The 21,253-nt window shown below is 38.2% G+C and overlaps 1 protein-coding gene across 2 annotated transcripts in view; it reads left to right on the forward strand.

The window, feature by feature from the left end:
• The window catches only part of TTC17 (tetratricopeptide repeat domain 17), a 96,805-nt gene that overhangs the window by 38,854 nt on the left and 36,698 nt on the right, over window positions 1-21,253 (forward strand). Inside the window, exons 16-17 of one of the 2 annotated variants that reach the window (XM_045825525.1) lie at window positions 4,686-4,872; window positions 19,981-20,151. In XM_045825525.1, coding sequence (XP_045681481.1) covers window positions 4,686-4,872; window positions 19,981-20,151 — 358 coding nt within the window. The remainder of the gene's footprint in view (window positions 1-4,685; window positions 4,873-19,980; window positions 20,152-21,253) is intronic. The other variant, XM_045825526.1, reaches the window with a different exon arrangement.

Raw genomic sequence — 21,253 nt, forward strand, 5'->3', positions numbered from 1 at the left:
AAGTATTTCCTTGTTAAGCTTTTCTTCTATGTAAATATTTCATAGTATTGCAACTCAGCTGTACTGGTGATCTTTAAAATGTATTAGATAAAAATAACGTACTACTTCACAGTTTTTATAGCCATCAACTTAAATGGTTGTTTAAAGGTTGGATGGATTGGTATATCACAGCTTACTGCTCTGTTGTTGGATGTTTAGGTTACTGATAGTTCTTAGCTATTATCAATATGGTTTTCTCTATAAGGCCTTTTCTGTATTCCAGATAATGTTCTTAGTAAAGATGGCTAGTACTGGAATTACTAAGAAGAAAATGAATATTTTAATGACTGTGATACAAAATACCAAAAAATCTACCAACAAATTTGGGCCAATATACATTACCATTACCAAGGTCTAAAAATACTCATTTCACCTGTATCTTCACCAGAATTGGGCAGTTAAAATAAATGCTAACTTTGGTTGATTTTGTTCTAGAACCAGGTGTGATAGTGAGCACTTTACATGTAATAACTTATCTAATTCTCACAACAGCCCTACGAGATAGGATTTCCCCATTTGATAGATGAAGAAACTCCAAGAGATTTACCGAAAGTCAGAGCTCAGTTGTGAACTCAGGGAGAGAGGCCACAGGGCGCACAATTTTGGCTGTGTCTTACTGCCTCTGGATTTATGTGTGTAAAACAAGTTTACTTTTAAAGTTTTCACTTCTCTGTTGTAATATAAATTTCTTTATCTTTTAATTTTTAAAGTAAAAGTTCTTGTGTGTATTTTGTTCATTTTGTTAAAATTTAGTATTTAATTTCATGTGGACTTTTATACAATAGTCTTTAACGCCATCTGTTATGTTAAAAATATTTTCTTTGCTTTTTTGTCTTAGTTTTTCGAAATTACCCTTACATTCTTCTGTCTTTTCTTTTTTTATTTCTACTGTTTGATTTAACTTCTTCATAAGAAGTTTGAAAAAATTAGTTCTTTTTTGTGTGTGTTTTCTATGATTTGTCTGTAAATAGTTAACTCTCAAATATACAAAGACCTTTTCCTGTATTGTCTTCTAGGTGTTTTATAGTTTTAGGTTGTACATTTAGGTTTATGATCCATTTCAAGTTAAATGTTCTTTATGATGTGAGGTAGGGATCAAAGGTTATTCATCAAAGCTCATGTCCACACTGATAGCCAGTTGTACCAGTGCTGTATCTCAAGAGCACAGTCCTTTCCCTGATGAATCACCTGTCACCTTTGCTCTGAACTCTGGGCTCCTTTATGCAGCAGCTTGCTCACTTGACATCTCCACCTCAGTGTCTACAACACTCTCAAAAAACCAAGCTTCTTAACACTGTTCCAGTGTGTTCTTCTCTGTCTTCCCCATTTAAGTAAAGTAAAGCCTGTTGCTCAGGACAGAAACTCGGAGCCTCATTTATAACCTTTCTCCTTCTCTCAGGGCAAAGTCAATCCATTAGCTAACCTTGCTGATTCTATTTTCAAAATATACCTAGAATTTCACTGTTTCTCTACTGCTGTCTAATCTAAACCACCATTATCTTTATCTGGGTTATTTCAGCAGCCTGCTACCTTGCTTCTCTGCTTTTGGCATTTGTCCCCCTACAGTCTATTCACAATATAGCAACAGTCAGATCCTTAGTAAAAAAAAGAAATGTGTCATTTGTGTCATCAAATCTCTGCAACGGTTCTCCGTGTAACGTACAGTAAAAGACAAGAATTTATAATGGTGTAAAAGTCCTGCGTTACCTTGTTTCTTTTTTGACCTCATCTCCATGAGATCACTCCTTTGCTCATTCTGTTTGGCCTCACTTGCTTCCTTGCATTGCCTTGAACGTGCTGGCCATGCCCCCACCTCAGGGGGTTCTCTCTGCTTGGAATACTTCACCCTCCCACCAAGATTTCTTCATAGCATGCTCCTGCATATCCTTAAAACGTTTTACAAATACTAACCTCTCAGTAAGTCCTTCCCTTATACTCTATTTAAAACTGCCCTCCCCCGCTCTGGTATTGCTTGTATCTCTTTCCTGCTGTACTTTTCTCCGTCACACTCTCTTCACAGTTGTGTGACACTAGACTGTGTGATCCACAAGGGCAGGGATTTATCTTTCTTCCTCTCCGTTGGATCCCCAGTATCTAGAGCAGTGTCCGAAACACTAGTAAATATTCAGTCATTATTTTCGGGAAGCGTTGATGAAAATTTATCATTTTTTCCACAGTGCTTACTAGTTCTTGTCAATACAGGGTATTGCACCGCTGTCACTCGGCATGACAGTAATCACAACACTGCTTTCTTAGAGTACAAAGACAGTTTTGAAATCAAGGTGTGGGATTTCATTTTGAATCTGAGGGTGAACCACTAAGTAGTACTTTACATGTAATTCGAAACCTACTTGGATTAGGCCTCTGTAATCTGGGATATTTTGCATACCTTGGCTTTGTTATATGAGACATTTTGGATGACCTAAACACCTGAATCAAAAGCAAGTAGTTGGGTAAATCATAGATGTTGTATTTCATAGGCGTATATAGTGCAATTTGAGAATAAAACATTCTTAGATCTTTTAAAATATTTTTAATCATAAAGTAAGTGTAGAATGAATGGTGTGTATACAAGCAAATTACAGAAACACTAAGCATAGGTGTATTTCAGCTAGAACATCCCAAACTAAAGGCTTTGGGCTGCTTTTAAAAACCGAGTCCCACCAAACCGTTGGAAAACAGTTGGAAAACTGTTTATGACAGCGTGCAAATCTGATATCAAGAAATAAATCTAAAGGAAGATGCAATCAGCTTCCATACTGATTACAAATCATTGATAAGAGGAAAAAGACCTAAGTAAGTAGAGATACACATTGTGTTCATGGATTGGAAGATTCAATATTAAGATATAAGTTCTCTCCAAATTGATTTATAGATTCACTTCATGGGTATTATTTTGCTCTCAGCAGTTGCATGTACATATGTGTGTGAATTGGTAGTTCCTTCTAAAATCTAAATAAAAATGAATCTAGAATAGCCAAGAAATATTTGGTGTGAGATGGAGAAAAACACAGTTGGAAGGCTTATATTACTGGATTTGAAGACTGGTTGTGAAGTACATGTGGTATTGGCACAGATATACTCAAATATATTAAGGAACAATAATAGAGAAATCAGAAATAGGCCCCCATGTATGTGGTCACCTGATTTATGACAAAGGCACATCTGGAGTTCCATGTGTATTTCAGCGGGGGAGGCTTTTGGTTTTTTAATAAGTAGAGCTGGAATACTTGGGTAACCCCTAGGGAAAAAGAAACGAATCTTTATTCCTACCTCACATTGTACACAAAATTAATTTAAGGTGGATCATGTACCAAAATGTAAAAGATAAAACTTCTTGATAAAAAAAAATAGGAGAAAGTCTTCATGACCTTACATTAGGCAAAGATTTCAAAAAGCACTAGCTATAATTAAAGAAAAATATAGAAACTAAGCTTCATTAAAATTAAGAATTTCTCTTCATCGAAACACACTATTAAGAGAGTGAAAAGGAAAACCACAGACTGGGAGAAAATATTTGTGCTAAATATTTCCAATAAAGGTCTTGTATCTTGTATATATGAGTGTGTTTGTGTGTGTGTGTGTGTGTGTGTGTGTAGTTCTTCAAATCAATAAGGAAAAGACAATCCATTTTTTCAAATGGGGAAAACACCAGGCACTTCAGAAATGAGGATATCTAAATGGCCAATAAACACATGAAAAAATATTCAGCATCATTACTAATTAAGAAAATGCAGATTAAAACCCCAGTGAGATGCTACTCCATCTTACTAAAACAGCTTATTTAAAAAGACTGACCCAGTGAGCAAATTCTCAAACCATCGGGTAGGAGTATAAATCTGTACATCCACTTCGGAAAACTATTTGGTTGTATCTCCTAAAACTGAGTATATGCCCCTCCTTAGGAGCCACTGCTAAGTGTATACCCAAGGCAAATGAGTACATCATGCTGTCAAAAGACCTTCACAAGAATATTGGTAGTGGCTTTATTCATACTAGCCAAAAACTGGAGCCAGTGCGGATACCTATGTCACTGAGAGAATAGATGAACACACTGTGGTACTATATTCACATGATGCAACATTACACATTTTTTTTTACAAAGAATTGACTACTGATACACAAAAACACTCAATTTCTTGAATCTTAGTTTTGTGTTAAGTGAAAGAAGCTACAAAAGGATACATATTGTATATACACATAAGAAAACATGCCATCTGATTTCATTTATGTGAAGTTCAAGAACAGGCAGAGCTAATCTATAGAAGTCACAACAGTGGTTACCTCTGGGATTGGGGTTGACTTTGGCTCTTTGGGCACTGGGAACATTCTGAATGTTTTGTTTTTATATCTTGAGATGAGTGGTGGTTAAGAGACCTCTATATATAAATTCATTGATCTATACACTTAATACTAGTATACATTACACACTTTATATGTGTACTTTTTATCTTAGGATAAAGGTAAAAGATAAATTTATATTTGCGTTACACAGTTTAGAAATAGCTGGTGAAAGTAAAGTGGGCCGTTAGCCATTAACTTTTATGGGGTACCTTAAAAAAAAAAGCCAAAAGACCTATAATGTAAAGGTTTGGTAATTCTCAGATAATATTAATTCATTAACATTTTGCTGATTTTTTTTTCAGCCCCTGACCTTTTTGAGCCTGGGAAATGCTTACCTTGCTCTGAAGAATATCAGTGGGGCACTTGAGGCCTTTAGACAGGCTTTGAAATTAACTACCAAATGCCCAGAGTGTGAAAGCAGCCTGAAGTTGATTCGCTGTATGCAGTTTTATCCTTTTCTGTACAACATCACCTCTTCTGTTTGCAGTGGTAAGCAGCTATTAAGTGCTGGCAAAATAATGAGTTCAACCAGAATTATTCTCCTCATCAACAACACAGAAAATGGCTTTCTCAATTTTTCCAAAGGATATTACATAACTAGTATAATTCTAGATACATAGGAAGGAAGTTATTTATTTCTTACTGTACAGACGCTACAGGGTGTTAGGCTTAATTCTCTCTCAGAACCCTAGTTGAGAAAGGCTGACTGAAGTGCAATTCAACTGGGATTGGTAGGCTGCGAGATTTTTTTTTTCTTTTTTCCCCCAAGTCTCTGATGTTTTTATAGCAACTGGTGTTTATGGTCAGGGGTATTTTTTCTGTCCATGAATTCAGACTGTGTGGTGAGATTTGAAACAGTTTCTCTGTGCTCATGCACGGAAATGCAGCCCTTTGCCTTTCAGTGAAGGGGACCCAGACCTTTTCTCACCTTTAAAGAGCCCCTGGCATTAGTGGTGTCTCTTTGCATTCATGCACTTTCTTCCCGAGCTACTCTGCAGTGTGTACATGTGCGTGTACAAAGGTGTGTCCACCTGGGTCAGAATATTTGAGTTAATGTCTAAACTACTGTGAGTTCATCAGTTAGAACTCTCTAAGAGTTCCACAATGTTTGTTTAACCTTTACTGCAAGAGAAAAAATGAGTTTCGCTTGAATTACTAGAGGTACAGTTTACAGCTGTGTGGATCCTCAGTAGCTCACCATTGTAGAGCACACAGTGGCACTCCATTAATGTTCGAATTTGATTGTAATATTCAAGCACAGGGCTATCTGTTCAGCTCCTTCACTTCAGATGTCAAGGAACAAAAAGTGACACCCACTTGGCTAAGTGACTTGTCTAAAAGATAATCAGTAATTACTAGTAGTTTTGGCACCCCAAACTGGTTTTCCTGACTCCCTATTCTAGAGTGCCTCAGGATTGCAGTGCCATCACAAGTGGTTTGTAGTGCTTACATCTTTAAAAAAATATCAGAGCCTAGTTTTTTAGTGAAGAAACCAAGTCTCCCAGCGACATAACTCCATAACTCGGTTGAGGAACAGTGCTGAGCACGGTGTAAAGTGGAGGTCTTGCGAGAATTCTGACGGTCCAAGACCGCGCTTTAGCAAAGCAGGGCAGTGGAGTCCCTGATGCTAGAGTCAATCCCAGTAAAGTAACTTGTGTCCTCATCTGTAAAAGGAAAGGCAGTAAAAGTCTATCTCATATGCCTATTGGGAAGATTGGATGAGATTCTTATAAGTGTTGGGTAAAAGTAAGTAGAAATGCATAATGTATACAAAGTATTCAGAGCTTTCACAGTGCAAGTTACCGATCTTTATTTTCTTTCTTTTTTTAAGACTTTATACATTTATTTTGAGAGAGAAGGGAAGGGAGGGAGAGAAACGTCATTGTGGTTGCTTCTCGCATAGCCCCTGCTGGGGACCTGGCCTGCAACCCAGGCAGGTGCCCTGACTGGGAATCGAGCCAACAACCCTTTGGTTTGCAGGCCGGCACTTTATCCACTGAGCCACACCAGCCAGGGCAGATCTTTATTTTCTTATTGAATCCTAGAGAATGTTTTGTAGGTTACCTAAGCACAGCCTTGTGAACAAGTTTAACTTTTCCCCTTGAGCTGCTTATATATTAACAGTGTTTTATTTTCTTTACCTACTGTCATCTCCCTCCTCTCTTGATTTGTTTCTGTTACTGGGAAAGAGGGTTTGAAAGTATATAATGTCTCTTTTCTAAAAAGCTTTTTCCTTAGCATTAGTGTTATATGCTTTTGTTTAGTATTTGTTTCTTTTTTTTATTAAGATGCACTTTTACTTTTTAAATTTTTGTTTATCCTATTACAGTTATCCCAATTTTTTGCCCTTTGCCCTCCTCCACCCAGCCCACCACCACTCCCACAGTCCATCCCCACCCCATTGTCCATGTCCATGGGTCGTTGATATATGCCCTTTAATTAATCCCTTTCCCTTCTTTCCATGCCTCTGGTTCTGTTTTGCTCTTTATTTTGCTCATTAGATTCCTCCTATAAGTTAGATCATATGGTATTTGTCTTTCATCGACTGGCTTATTTCACTTAATATAATAGTCTCCAGTTCCATCCATGCTGTTGAAAAAGGTAGGAATTCCTTCTTCTTTCTTTCTGCTGCGTAGCATTCCATTGTGTACATGTGCTGCAGTTATTTGATCTGTTCGTCTACTGATGGGAGTGTAGGTTGTTTCCAACACTTGGCCATTGTCAGCGATGCTATGAACAGGGGGGCATAGGTTCTTTTGAATTGGTGTTTCTAGATTCTTAGGGTATATTCACAGCAGTGGAACCTCTGGGTCAAAAGGCAGATCCATTTGTAGTTTTTTGAGGAATTTCTATACCGTTTTCCACAGTGCCTGCACCAGTATGCATTCCCACCAGCAGTGTACTGGGGTTCCCTTTTCTCCACATCCTTGCCAGCACTTGTTTGTTGATCCATTAATGATGGCCATTCTGAGCACCGTGAAATGATATTGCATTGTGGTTTTAATTTGCATCTCTCTGATGGCTAGTGATGCTGAGCATCTTTTCATACGTCTGTGGGCCATCTGTATGTCCTCTTTGGAGAAGTGTGTATTCAGGTCCTTTGCCCATTTTTTAATTGGCTTGTCTGTGTTCCTGGTGTTGAGTCAAATGAGTTCTGTATATATTTTGGAGATTAAACTGTTGTCTGTTGTATCATCAGCAAATATGTTCTCCCATAGTCAGTTCTCTTTTTATTTTCATGATGGTTTCTATATCTGTGCAGAAGCTTTTTATTTTGATGAAATCCCATTGGTTTATTTTTTCCTTTATTTCCCTTGCTCTAGGGGATATATTGGCAAAAATATTGCTACATGGGATATCTGTAATTTTACTGCCTGTTTTCCATTAGGACTTTTATGGTATCATGACTTAAATTTAAGTCTTTTGCCCATTTTGGGTTTATTCTGGTGTATGGTGTTAGTTGGTGGCTAGTTTCTTTCTTTCACATGTATCAGTCCAGTTCTCCCAACACTATTTATTGAAGAGGCTACCTTTACTTCATTGTATGCTCGTGCCCCCTTTGTCAAATATTAATTGACCACAGAGACACGGATTTATTTCTGGGCTCTCTATTCTGTTCCATTGGTCTATGTGTCTGCTCTTAATGCCAGTACCAGACTGTTTTGATGGCAGTGACCTTGTAGTATAGTTTGATACCAGGTATTGTGATCCATCCAATTTTGCTCTTCTTTCTCAAGATTGCTGAGGCTATTCAGGGTCTTTTTTGGTTCCATACAAATTTTTGAAGTATTTGTTCTAGATCTGTGAAATATGCCATTGGTATTTTAATAGGAATTGCATAGACTCTATAGATTTCTTTGGGTAGTATGGACATTTTAATTATGTTAATTCTTCTATTCTATTAACAGGATATATGCATTCATTTATTTGTATCTTCATTCCATTTCTTTAAGTGTTTATAGTTTTCCAAGTACAGGTCTTTTACCTCCTTGGTTGAATTTATTCCAAGATACTTTATTTTTTTGTTGCTATAGTAAATGGGATTTTTTTCTTAGTTTCTCTTTCTCATAGTTCATTGGTGGTATATAAAAATGCCATCAGTATTTGTTTCTTGAAATTGGTTCCTATTTTATGTTACTCATGTCAAGATAGGAAATTCATTTGTCTTGAAATTTTTTCTCAGAATATAACCTCAACTAACCCAAGGTACTACTAACTTGAAGCAAAGCTTCCTTAAAGTTGCAGTGTCTGATAGTCCAGATTATCCAAAGAGTATTATTGGATCCAGTACAATGACATTAAAAGAAAATAATTGGGAAGTGGGAATACTTCTTTAGTTCTTTTAGAAAGAACTCATTAATTAATAATTTTTAAAATGTAGCCCTTTTCACATTGTAATTAACTAGTTTAGAAAAGAATCTAACATCTACTAGCCCCTAATAAAATGTGTTATATAGCATTTTCTAGGTTTAAAAAATCATTGATGGTACAGAATTAATTTCAGTATTGAATTTTTCTTTGATAGTGTTTTTCGTACTTGTTTCCATAGTAATCTTGTTCATTCACAGTTGCTTTGCTGAGTTCCAGCTTTGAAAGCTGAAACTTGAAAGAAATAAACTATAAAAACCATGAATTTATATTTGAATACCTAGGCAATTGCAACTACTCAGTGAACAAAAATGAATAAAAATCTCTGGATAATGATAACATTTTTATGCCTTTGGATGATCTGTCTGCTTTTACTTTTTCATTTTTGCAATATTGAAATAAGCGTCGCAAGTTATTTTACTTGTCTGACATATCATTGTCTGGAGTTTTTATTAAGACAGTATAAGGTTTCAGGAGGATGGACAAGGCTCATGATTCCTTCTCCATATAATGATCAAGGAATTCATATTGGTTTCAGTTAGACAAGGATTTAAACTGCCTTTATCCTCCCTTTTTTGAAAAGCTACCAATTTAAAACTTTTTACATAAGCTTTTCAAGACTGAAAATACTTAAGTACTCTTGGGAAACCCTTTTTAAAATAATTTTTGTGACTACTGTTGTTAATCTCCCACAAATTATTTTCTTTAAAGATTCATACTAGTAACTATTTTTACAGGAGCTATAGTATAATATAATGTCTTGGGTAATATGAACTGAATGGTAAAATTATAGTCAGTATGTTAACATCAGCAAGTATTTTATTGCTTTTCATGTATAATCATGGAATTTTTCACATAGATTTTCAGTTTATGTGTTTTGGAATTATCTGCAGAGGTAATCTATTTATTCTGTTACCTTTGAATACTGATTAATTCAGCTTAAAAATAAATAATCACTATACTCATAAAATTTTTCTACTTATAAAGACGTAATAGGTAAAATGTATCAATTAGTACTGAATTACTTAGCTCATAGTTTTTCCACACTTTTATTAATGTAGGAATCATTTTATTGACTGCCATTTGTTAAGTACATAAGTTCTTATAGCAGCTGCTTATCATCTCTCTCCCTTGATTACCATTTAATAAAGCCTTATCTTTTTTAAAACATTTTTTTAAAGATTTTATTTATTTATTTTTAGAGGGCAAGGGAGAGAGAAAGAGAGTGAGAAAAACATCAATGTGTGGTTGTCTTTCATATGTGCCACCCACTAGGGACCCAGCCCGCAACCCAGGCATGTGTCCTGACTGGGAATCGAACCAGTGACCACTTGGCTTGCAGGCACTCAATCCACTGAGCCACACCAGCCAGGGCCAAAGCCTTCTCTTTTATAGGAAGTTTTATATTGCCACTACCACTTCAAGGACTGGGAAGGAAAAGTTAGTAGATTGATTTTTTTAATTGCCCACTCTCGAGTTGAACTGCAAAAGAGAACTAGTGCTTATAGTTTTGTTTAAATATTTTATTTCACCAGTTTTGAAATATGAGGTCTGTCCAGAAAATATCCAGCAATGCATTATGAAAATAGAGGCATTTATTGAAGAAGATACAAGGAACATTGTACACAGGACAATGATGCCTCAGTCCCCTTCAAATTAGGCACCTGGAGACCTCACACAGTTCTCCTAATCGCCATCAGTTGCCCCATCGTACTTTCCTGAATGTCATCGATGTTCTGAAATCTCTTCCCTTTCAAAGGTGATTTTAGTTTTAGGAAAACCCAGAAGTTGCAGAGCGCCAAGTCTGGGTTGTAGGGGGACTGAGTCACCTGGGTGATTTCATGTTTTGCCAAAAAACTGTACAAGATGTGATGCAAGCACAGACCCATTGTCATGATGAAGCTGCCAGTCACTAATTGCCCATAACTGTGGCCACTTTCGTCATATTGCATCTCTCAACCAACGAAGAACACTGAGGTAGTCCTCCTTATTAATTGTTTGGCCTGGAGAGACATACTTGTGATGGACAACACCTCCCCAATGGGAAAACACAATTAATGTGGTCTTGATCTTGCTGCAGCTTTGCCACACCTTTGGGTGTGGAGAGCCAGGCGACTCCTACTGGGACAACTGGGCCTTCATTTCGAGAACGTATGCATAGTCGTCGACCCATGATTCATCTCCGGTTATGACCTTCTTGAGGAAATCCGGTTCATTGGTGGCAGTTTGAATCCGATCATTAGCAAGTGCAGCACGATGTTGCTTCTGCTCTGGTAGCAGAAGCTGCAGAACACATTTTGCCATGACACGTTTCTTGCCAAGACCCTGCATCAATATCTCAGACACGGTAGCCTTTGGAATCCCTAGATCAACTTCTGGTTCTTGCACTGTCAGTTGCCAGTCTTTGTTGATTGTTCAACATGCTCAGGTGTTTTGCTTGCTGCAGGCCTTCCAGAACATGGATCACTTTCAACAGATCCTTGACCATCTTTGAAGCATTTGTGCCAGCTTTTATTTGCACTGTACTCATTGCATCGTTCCCAAAAGCCTTCTGAATCATCCAGATAGTTTCCATGGAGGAATATTCAAGCTTAACGCAAAATTTGATGCAGATTCATTGCTCTACTCACTCACTCATTGAATGTGACAGCCACACAGTACCCATGCTCACTCAGTGGTGTCTATGGCCCCCACTGACTAGTACAGGGAAGTTGTCATTGTTCACACTTGCACATTTTAGTCCACTCTCCTTGGCTGCTAGGTTACATCTGTGTCATGTAATCTGTTCTTCTAATATTAACAATGGCTGGACTTTTTTCTGGACAGACCTCATATACACTTTTTTTTAACAAAGCAACTGGTTTGTTATTTTACAACTTTATTTAACCTAAATACAACTGAATGAGTTGCTTTAACAAATTCATACTTCAGTAACAACACATCTGGCCCTTTTTAAAGTAAATGGAATCTGTGTGTGTTTAATAAACTTATGTTTTTAAGTCTAAGGTCGCTGAAATGCTCAACATTTTAAAAAAGGATTTTTTTAATTAGAAAAAATGAAGTCACAGAAATGAAACTTCATGAGGTAATAATTAGTATCTTCCCTAATGACCAAATTGGATAATAAATTTTAACAATAGTTATAAGCAAAATAGTAGATATTGAATCTGTAACATTCATGACAGTGGATTTTGCCAGGCATTTATTACTTTAAAATCTTTTCTAAATACTTTCATTCTTCAACTTCACTAGCTTGCAGATTAAAAAGTTACATCTCACAATCTACATTGTCCTATTTTGTCTTGATATATATAATTCCACTTTTAGTCTTCATTCAGTATTACTTTTACTACATTAGAAAACAAGATCAATGGTAGTTTATATTTATCAGACTTCCTTTGGTGAGGTGTTTACAGGTATGCCACTAACAGGGGTGCTGGTATTGACCGAATGTAGCTGAGCATCAGACCCAGGATTTCTCGACTCTGGTCTTAATTCACTGAGACACGTGCCTGCTAAAATTGCTGGCCCAGAATTTTAGAAATAATGAATAAGTGTTATATAGAAGTCAGAATTTAATATCTAGGTATGCTTAGAATTTTATGCAAGTTTCTCTATAATACGTGTTTGAAAGCTTTCTCCACTGTAGAAAAAAAGGGGAGAATTTCCAAACCATTTTCATGAGCTATAATCTTTTCTAGTCTACAGAAGAATTAACCTGTGTTGTCTTCCCCATGTTTGTATTTTTTGTAGCGTCTGTTTGCCTAAATCTTATTCCCTTTTATAACCTGTTTAGTCTGTGTTCTTCAACCAAAATTTCTGTAGATTTGTAAGTTGTAACTTACAGCAGTTTTCACGCAGTTCAGGTTTTGGAGGAAAGGAAGGCCTGCGTTCTGCTGCCCTCCTGTGGAGGGTCCAGCATGCGCTACTTGCAGTTAGGACTTGGCTTTATCGCCTTCTTCGTAAGAATTAGTGAAGATGCCTGCTTTAAACACGCACACACACAGTCTTAAAGACTCAGTTTTTATAGCATTTTATATGTTACTAGGCAGCTTACCGCCACTTATTTTTGTGGGAAGAATTAAAACTAGCTTCAAAGTCCTGAAATGGAGGTGCATCTTGCAACTAAGTATTAAGAACTGAGTGAAGCTGATTCACTGCAAGAGTGTGTGGTTGACTCAAGTAGATGTGGTGAACTCAAGCTCACTTACTGCATAAGAACTATGATATCATTCTGCCTTTTGCAAAGTCAATGGGAATTGTACCAAACTGTGATTTTTGGTAGTGCTGTTATGAACAGCCTGTTCCCTTTACCACATGTATCCTGTTCTCCTGGTTCCACGTGTTTGTTCAGGTTTTCTGCAGCAGTTCCCCATAACTCCACCCCCTCCCCCACCGTAAAATTCCTGATCTTACCCATTTTTCAGGGCCCACTTCTGCCATATGCCGCTCCTGGTCTCTTAACTACAGGTAACGTGTAACCAATCAGTCTACTTACCTGTGCCTCTCCTCCAGCCCTGTGACGTGCTATTATAGTTACTGGTGTATGAGACACAGGTCTCCTGTATACACGACTTCTCCAGCTCCCTGTGAACGGGGACTGATCCTTTTTTCATCTTCATACCCTGGCTTCAAAGTTTAGCACATAGGATTAAGTAAATGGCATATTAGCTGATGATATTTCAAGTATAAACTACTAAAAATACCTAATAATAAAGAGTAATTAATTTTATCTACCCACTGTTTACCCAGAATGCTTTTACCAAACCACCACTCAACATTCACATATGAATATAGAGCTGTTGAGGTCTATAGCTGCAATAGCACAGGAGGCAGAAGAGAAAAGGAATTTTGTTGTCTCACTTGTCCACTAGACACTGACACATCTAATAAATAGCTTGTAATCTTCCACCTTCTGTCCACACAGTTTTTAATAACAGTTACAAACAAATGCCCTTGTTGATCCTCATAAAAACCTTTATGGGTGCACCAGTGAGTCTGAGAAAACCTTTTGGATTAGTTTCCCCAGCATTCTTGCTTGAAATAAATTTCCCTAGGATGACTTAAGCCAGAGATTTAAATTTAATCATAACAATAGCAGCTGTGGTAGTTATTATTATTTTTTTTTTTTGCATGGGAACATCTTTCACAGTAAACTTCCAGCAAGTGTTTAAATTCCCTTGTTTAGAGATGTAATCCGACCTTTCATGTTTCTAGAGGAAGGTATGTAGCTGCCAAGAACCTGGGTTCCATCACTGGAGTTGTTTCTTCCACAGCCTGTGTTTCATGGTGTCTGTGTGTCTCAACTGATGCTGACCACACGGCATGACAGAGAGGTCAGATTTACAGCCAGTTCTTCTTCTCCTCTTAAAGGAGGCAGGAATACCGGTCTGCAGAAACCAAGACAGATGCAGCCCTCAATTTTTAGGCAAAGCAGGTTCCCCTACCACATGTGAACTGAGCGTTCCCAGGGTAGATTTCAACTCCAGGGTATGCAGTAGAAGGGAAGTATACACACTTACTTGTATTTGAGATCATACTTTTCTATCTTAGTTTTCTTTTTTAAACTTGCTTCTGACTCTTCACCTCACTAGGAGGAAATGCCTGTGTAATCCTGAGGTTGCTGATTTCAGGTCTTCAGTATGGTCTGTTTCCTACCTGGCATTGCACTTTTAAGGTCAGTTAATGCACAACCATTTCTTTAAAACCTGCAAAGAATTTCATTCAGCAGTAAGTGCTGAATGAGAACAAGTCTAAGGAGCCATTATTTCTCATCTGTCCTAAGTACAGACAGCGCAGGGCAGAGGAGGCGGGACAGCTTCATTTGTCCTAGGCGCAGTCCTCAGCAGCCAGGTCTCACCCAGATGCAAGGAGTTCTGTGGGCTCATGTTCCCAGTGGGTTCATTAATGTTGTCTCCCAACAGTCCTCTTGTGGGACAGTAGTTTACCTGCACATTTCAAAACTTCTGATAAAGAACCTAGACACAGAGATGTACGTTGATTTGCCCCAGTTCATGTGGTCAGGCTGCAGTTGAGGCAGATTTTAAATTTATTCCAAGGAGTGTTCCTCTTGGAAGGAGGTATACAGGACTCTGTCACCACCTCTAGAGGTGGAAATCATAAAGGTGTCTGCCCCAGAAAAGTTTCTTTCCTCCTGTTACTCGTGGTACCAAGCCCCACACGCCACCCACAATTAGAGTTTCCTGGTAACATTTTAAAGTAATTTTGTGAGCAGTGGTGAGCAATTAAAAGATACACTTTTGTTCACTTCATGATTTCTTTTACTACCTTTTGTAAAAGATTATTTTACTAGAGAAATATGAAATTATGAGGTCGCTAAAATTATAATAAAATAAAGTGTACACAGTATGTTTCTGAGTTACCTGCATAAAAAACAGTGGTTTTAGAGCTGCATAATTTGGGTGCGGCCGAGGGGAAAGGTAGGGAGAAAGACATACTATGAAACGTCACTCATGTCTGTTTAGAGGACAGTGTTGTCTGTGTCTATCACCCAAATACCTTACATTTAATTGAAAGAATGCCTCCCATAAAGTAACTTTGCCTATAGGCAGAAAAAAAGGAGACTTTAGAGTATAATATACAAATAATCCTATTAAACAGGGACAGTAGGGATATTTTTATGATACTCACTGTTTTAGCATTTGTTACATTGCCTTCAACAACATAAAATTTGAATTCTAGTTCTCATTACAAGTCAGTTCAATTATTATTTACGTCTTAGAAATTCATCGTATAGTAGAGAGCATGGGAGTATCACACTTGTTCTGTTTTGGGGGAAAGTTTGGTGGGGGAGTAAGGTTTGGCAGAAGACAGGAGCAAACGGTAGCAGTCTAATGGGCTCTGTTGAGTAGCAGAGGTAGGTGTTGACTTCACTGAATGTAGTATCCAGAGTCTGTTTCTATGTTGTAAGACAGCGATTTCACACCATCTACTAAAAGGTCCTTTAAAGAGCACATAGAGGACAGTGAGGCTAATTTCTAAAAGTATTAAGTACTTTAAAATTTAGATGTGCTGAACAGTTTAATCAGAAATAATTGCCGTTTTCTTCTAAGAGACTGGTAGAAATGAACTCTTGTATTGCCTCCAGCATCTTCTCCATACACACACACTGGAAGCTGAAATTAGGCAAATACCTTGATAACTTCCAAGAGCTAGTTGCTCATACTAGAGATTCTGAGTGGGCTGTATCTAAAAGGCCTTTGCGAATAGAGATTATGTGGGGATAACTTCTCATTCCTGTGTTTTCAGGGATAAGTAAATAATAATAGCAGCTTGCCATGTGCCAGGCAGAGGTCTGATTTAATCTCAACAACCCAGTGAAATGGGTACTACTCGTACACTCAGTTTTCAGATGAGGAAGCTGGTACACAAAGAGGTTAAAAACAATGTGCCCTGCTTTACACAGCTAGAAAGGAGAGACAGGATTGAACTGACTTACCTGCTTCCAGTGTGTGCTCCTGCACACTGGGCTCTTCCAGTTTCTGATGCTTTTCTTTTTATTTGTGGTATTTCTTTAGTACAACTAATCCTAAAGGATCCTAAATTACCCAACCAGGAATCTCGTACTAACTTGAGATTCAGAAGGTAAGTATGCTTATCCAGCTGCTCTAGTTAGAAAATAGATCTTGAACCTTTGTAAATAGAATTAATATGAGAAGATAGGTGACTTCCTTAACCTTAGAAATGTTAAGAGTTTCTTAACATAGGAGTTTCTGAGAAGTTAGTTTACTCTGAAAACCTGTAGCCACAGAATAAATTGTGCTTTTATCTCCAAGAGACTTATGCTTTGACAAGTGTATTAAATATTTAGTTGTTTTCCAGAACATCCTTTTAGGATAAGTTAATATTAATAACTGAGTTTATGCATGTATATTCTAACCACAGAAAAGGTTGTTGATCTGTCTTAAGATCTCATAGCAGTTCCAGAATCAGAAATGCCCCCTTGGAGTGTGCTTAGTTGGTATTATCTTGGAGTCTCTCAATTCTAAGAAAAACCAAACCACCAGGATTTGAATTAGATGCTAAATGCTTTGCAAGCAAGTATAAAGCATTAAGCACAGAAAAGTGTTCCTATTTTCACCTGGGACCTTGTTATCTAAAGTATTTCATTTAAACCCTCAAAAAATCATACCTCTCAATGTCAGTTTAAGCTATAGAATCTCCTCATTTTTGCATCAGCAAAAAATAATAGTTGTATGCACAGAAGATGACATGTTACTTTGTAGATAGGTATCTTTCCATTTTTACTTCACCAACGTTTTCATGTGTTTCTTTCATGCAAATGTCATCTGCAGCTCTGCGGAAGACAAGTAATATTTTTCCATGTAAGCGGCTTTTTAAATTCCCCTTTGAGCTAGAGTAGACCTGTACTGTAGTCCGAAGAATGGAAACTTTCGTCTTTTCTGAAATGGTTCCGTTCTTCCTCAGACAACTGGAAGGAGGAATTTAAAATTAGGCAATTTGGCTTTCTATTATTAGCTGAGATAATTATGTAAATCATATCAGAATGCCAGAGCAGTCTTTTTTTAACTATCCTAAGAAAATCATTAACAGTTCTAATCTTAAGGCATATAGTTTTCACTTCTTCATTTTGATACTGCCTACTTCCAAGAAATATCTGAACGTAAACCTCTTATTCTTTTTACTGCCCTAGTCTGCCCTGATTCCCCACTTCTGCCCTCTCTATCAGAGATTTTGGCCCAAATTTCCTGAGTTGGAGGACAAGACATTCTTAGAATGTACAAGATTTGTCTCAAGAGCGTTGTGCAAGAGGGTTATTTAGCTTTGGGAACTTAAGCCCATCGTATCTTATAAATTACTTAGAAAGCATTTTAAAATACTGCAGATATTTAAAAAGAAGACACCAACTAAATTTTTATAATGGGAAGAGGGTGGGAGAGGGAAAAAGAGAGACAAAAGTTGAAAGAGGAAGTCAGCTGCAAAAAACAGCCAGGATTTCACTGGGTTCCAGTGTTAAAAGATTTGACCTTTGCTTTTGTAACATTAAGTTTTATTCTACCTGTGTCATGGTGAAAATGCTTTAGAAGCAAAACCACCCAGGCTGAAAGCAGAGGATAGTCACTGGGAATGACATACATTTTAAAATTCTCAGCATCATTGTCATTGTTTCATCTCTGCTTTCAGTAGTCATGCTTATCTGTATCTCAAGAGTTGTCTCTGAGAAGTACGACATTCTTCACAGTTGGCTTCATGCAGCTGGGTGTGTAGAGTTGATGTTGTTGCTCTGTTTATTTTAATAAGCTACGTTTAGTTTCCCCGTACTTACCTGCGCATACTAGACGGCGAAAACAGAAGTGGAAGCAAATTAGCAACCTCTGTCCTCCCACAGGAGAATCTGGAGAAAGAAAGCAACTACTATTGGTCGGGGCTTCTTTTCTATTCCCTTTTGGGGCACATGCAAACACAGACACATGCACCTTCCTCCTCATTGTCTACCAAACACAAATGAGAATTCCTGCTCCTTTTGCTTTGCTGAACACGTTGTTCCTCCCTGCCTGGAACGCCACCCGCACTTTTTCTGCTCCAGCAGTAACGTTGACTAGAGGAAACTCAAGAGGCTTTGCAATGAGATAGAACTAATTCAGATCCCAGATCTGTCACTTACTGATAAGTTTCTTAATTTCACCAAGAATCATTTTCCTTATCTGTAAAATGAAAATATTTCACAAGGTGTTTTTGAGGAGTAAGCGGAAGAAGGCGAAAGACTCAACAAATATTGGCTTCCTTGTAGGTTTCCCTTTCTTAAGTCCTTCCTGTTCAAGATCTGCCTGCTCAAAGCTTATTCTCTGAAGGTCTTATTTGGCACAGAATGCTATCTCGTTATTGTTTCTTATTTTGTGTTTACTGTCCCCCCAAGGTGCTTCCAAGTTTCTTGAGAGCTAAAGCTCTCTTCAAACAGAATTCTGTTTCTAGCCTCGTTGAATACAGTGACCTCAGATATGTGATAGAATGGATTTGAATCCCAGAACCACCATTTACACATGGTAGTGTAGAATTGAAAAATGGAAGGACTTCTCATGCCTGTCGTCCCGTTTCTGTGAACTCAGTGAATTGGGCAAGGGTTCGAGTCCATTAGGTTTCCCTGGCACAATAAGGGAAATGGCTTGAGAAGTGTTTTCCTAAGTTGTGGAATCTGTGAGGGAGTCATCAAGTCCAGAAAGAGACTTCCTGCACTTCCACAGCTGCAGAGAGAGCTTGATTGGGAACATACGTCTCTTTGAGACAGCATTCTCTAATGAACTTTTAGATCATTTTTAAGTGTTCTGGTAAGGAAGGGAAGTTATTTATACACTTTCACCCAAAGAAGCGTCCTGTAATGGGAAAGTGGTAGGCTTCTCCTGAACATGTCTCCTCAGCCAACATACTCATGGGATGTAAGCAAGGGAGAGAAGCCCTGTTCAGCTAGTCAAGTCACTGCCACATCAGACTCAACCCCTACCCAGAGAATGACCGTTGGGTGGAGCTGGATACTTGCTCTTTATCCACATTAACACATAGTCCCTAGTAGGGCCAGAGCTCCTGGACTCTGGCAAAACTGTAAGAAGTCAGGCTCACCTATACATATCAGAAAGTATCAAAGAGGACTGTGATTACATTCAAGATCTAACATTTTATGCCTAGGCAAATATTTATGTCCATGACCAGAACTTGTTTTCCAAAAAAAAAGGTATCCTTTGTGATACTGCAGTCTTAAACGTGGATTCTCTGCTACCACTGTCCCCTTTTAAATCCTTGGGTTTTCATTCATAATCCTTTATCATTTGATATATGTTTCATTTTAAATTACGATGAAAAAATGCTACATTTCTCTGCTATAATTCATCTATCTCCAGATTGATTTAGGGAGAAGGCAAAATTTTAATGATGTTTTTGACTTTCAAAGAACCGTTTCACATTCATTATGAATGGAATGAGATCCTAGGACGTGATCTTTGTTGTTCCCGTTTCTCCCCTCAAATACTTGCTCCTTATAATAGCCTGGCAAGTAAAACTTGGACTTCAGTGCTAAACTTGAGTCACAGTAATGATCTGCCTTTGGGCTCTCCTGCTCACTGATTGTGTATGTTCTGCTGGAAGAAAACCTACGCTGTTGCCTTTTCGCTCTTCTTGATGCTTGGGGACCTTGAGCCGTGGGACTACAGAAGAGAGATGTTTCTAATGTGCTGTATTGTGTCTCTTGTCATTGAGGTAATTGTCATGAGAAAACCCTGGACAACAGCCATGACAAACAGAAATATTTTGACAACTCACAGTCACTGGATGCTGCCGAAGAAGAGTCCTCTGAGACAGCAACAGAGGAGGACCCTGTACTCTCTGTTGAGAATTCAGGGGGGGACTCAGCTGTCCTTAGACTGGAAAGTAAGTTGATGTTGACCTGAGCTGTGGTTCTGGGGTAAAATCAACTCCAGGTCTTAAGCGTAGACTTTTCTCTACTCGAGAATCTGTTTCCTTTTTTCAGCAGTTACTCATTTATTACGTGGTAGTTTCATGGGTGGGGGGGCCTTCAAATGGTGAGGCAGAAGATGAGCTGTACTGTGGAAGTGCTCTTCATCCTCCTTTTTTCTGTGCCTCCCTGTCTTTTGCTAGAGCAAACTTAATTTGGTTATGTACTACTCTTTTTAGTAGTATTAGTCTACTGAGGAAGTCCTTGAAAACAAAGCAAGATAAGTTGTATTTATGCTAACCCAGTGAAATGTAGATTTGGAATAATGGGGGCTACTTACCGGCTCCCCCACTCACATTTTTATGACCACGTTTTCAGTCAGTTCCCTAACTGTCAAAATGAGTGACTTGATTTTAACACTCATCCCACATAACCACAATTTACTGCATTTGGAACTGTGCACAGCTCCTTAAAATTCTCCCCTATCGCTTGCTCTTGGCTCTCTTCCTGTCTTCAGAACATCCTTTTCAATTTCCTTCACTTCATTACTTTGCCCCTGATCTGTTGAGTTACCCAGGATTTTAACCTTGGCCTTTTTCTTATCCCTCTCGGTGTTATCGCTCGGTGTCTCACATGCCTTTGAGTGTACCAGTGACTCCAGCTCTCTGTTTTCAGCAGAGAGAGTTTCCACAACTCAGATCTCACTTCCCCTTTTTAGTGCTCTCTGTTTCAGGATGTGCCACATGCACTTCCAACTTAATATATCAGAACTTGAACTTGTCCTCATTTTCACCCTATTGCCTGAACTGCTTCTAAAGTCTTCATTCCTCTTTCTTTTAATGGCATCGCAACTCACTCAGGCACCACTATATCCAGTCACTTCTAACACTGGTTGGATCTTACCTTCGTCTGTTCCTTCTCCCCTGCCTAAATTCAGATGTTCTTTGTTTCTGCCTGGGCTATTGCAGGGGCCTCATAAGTAGGTTCCCTACTATCTAGGCTTTTCCTTCAGTCTGTGTGAGGAGAGAGGGAGGGAGGGAAGGAGGGAGGGAGGGAGGATGAGAGTAAGAGAGAGTG

This window comes from Phyllostomus hastatus, unplaced genomic scaffold (assembly GCF_019186645.2).
Source record: "Phyllostomus hastatus isolate PE091 unplaced genomic scaffold, TTU_PhHast_1.1 phas_scaffold_585, whole genome shotgun sequence".
In the NCBI taxonomy this organism is placed as follows: Eukaryota; Metazoa; Chordata; class Mammalia; order Chiroptera; family Phyllostomidae; genus Phyllostomus; species Phyllostomus hastatus.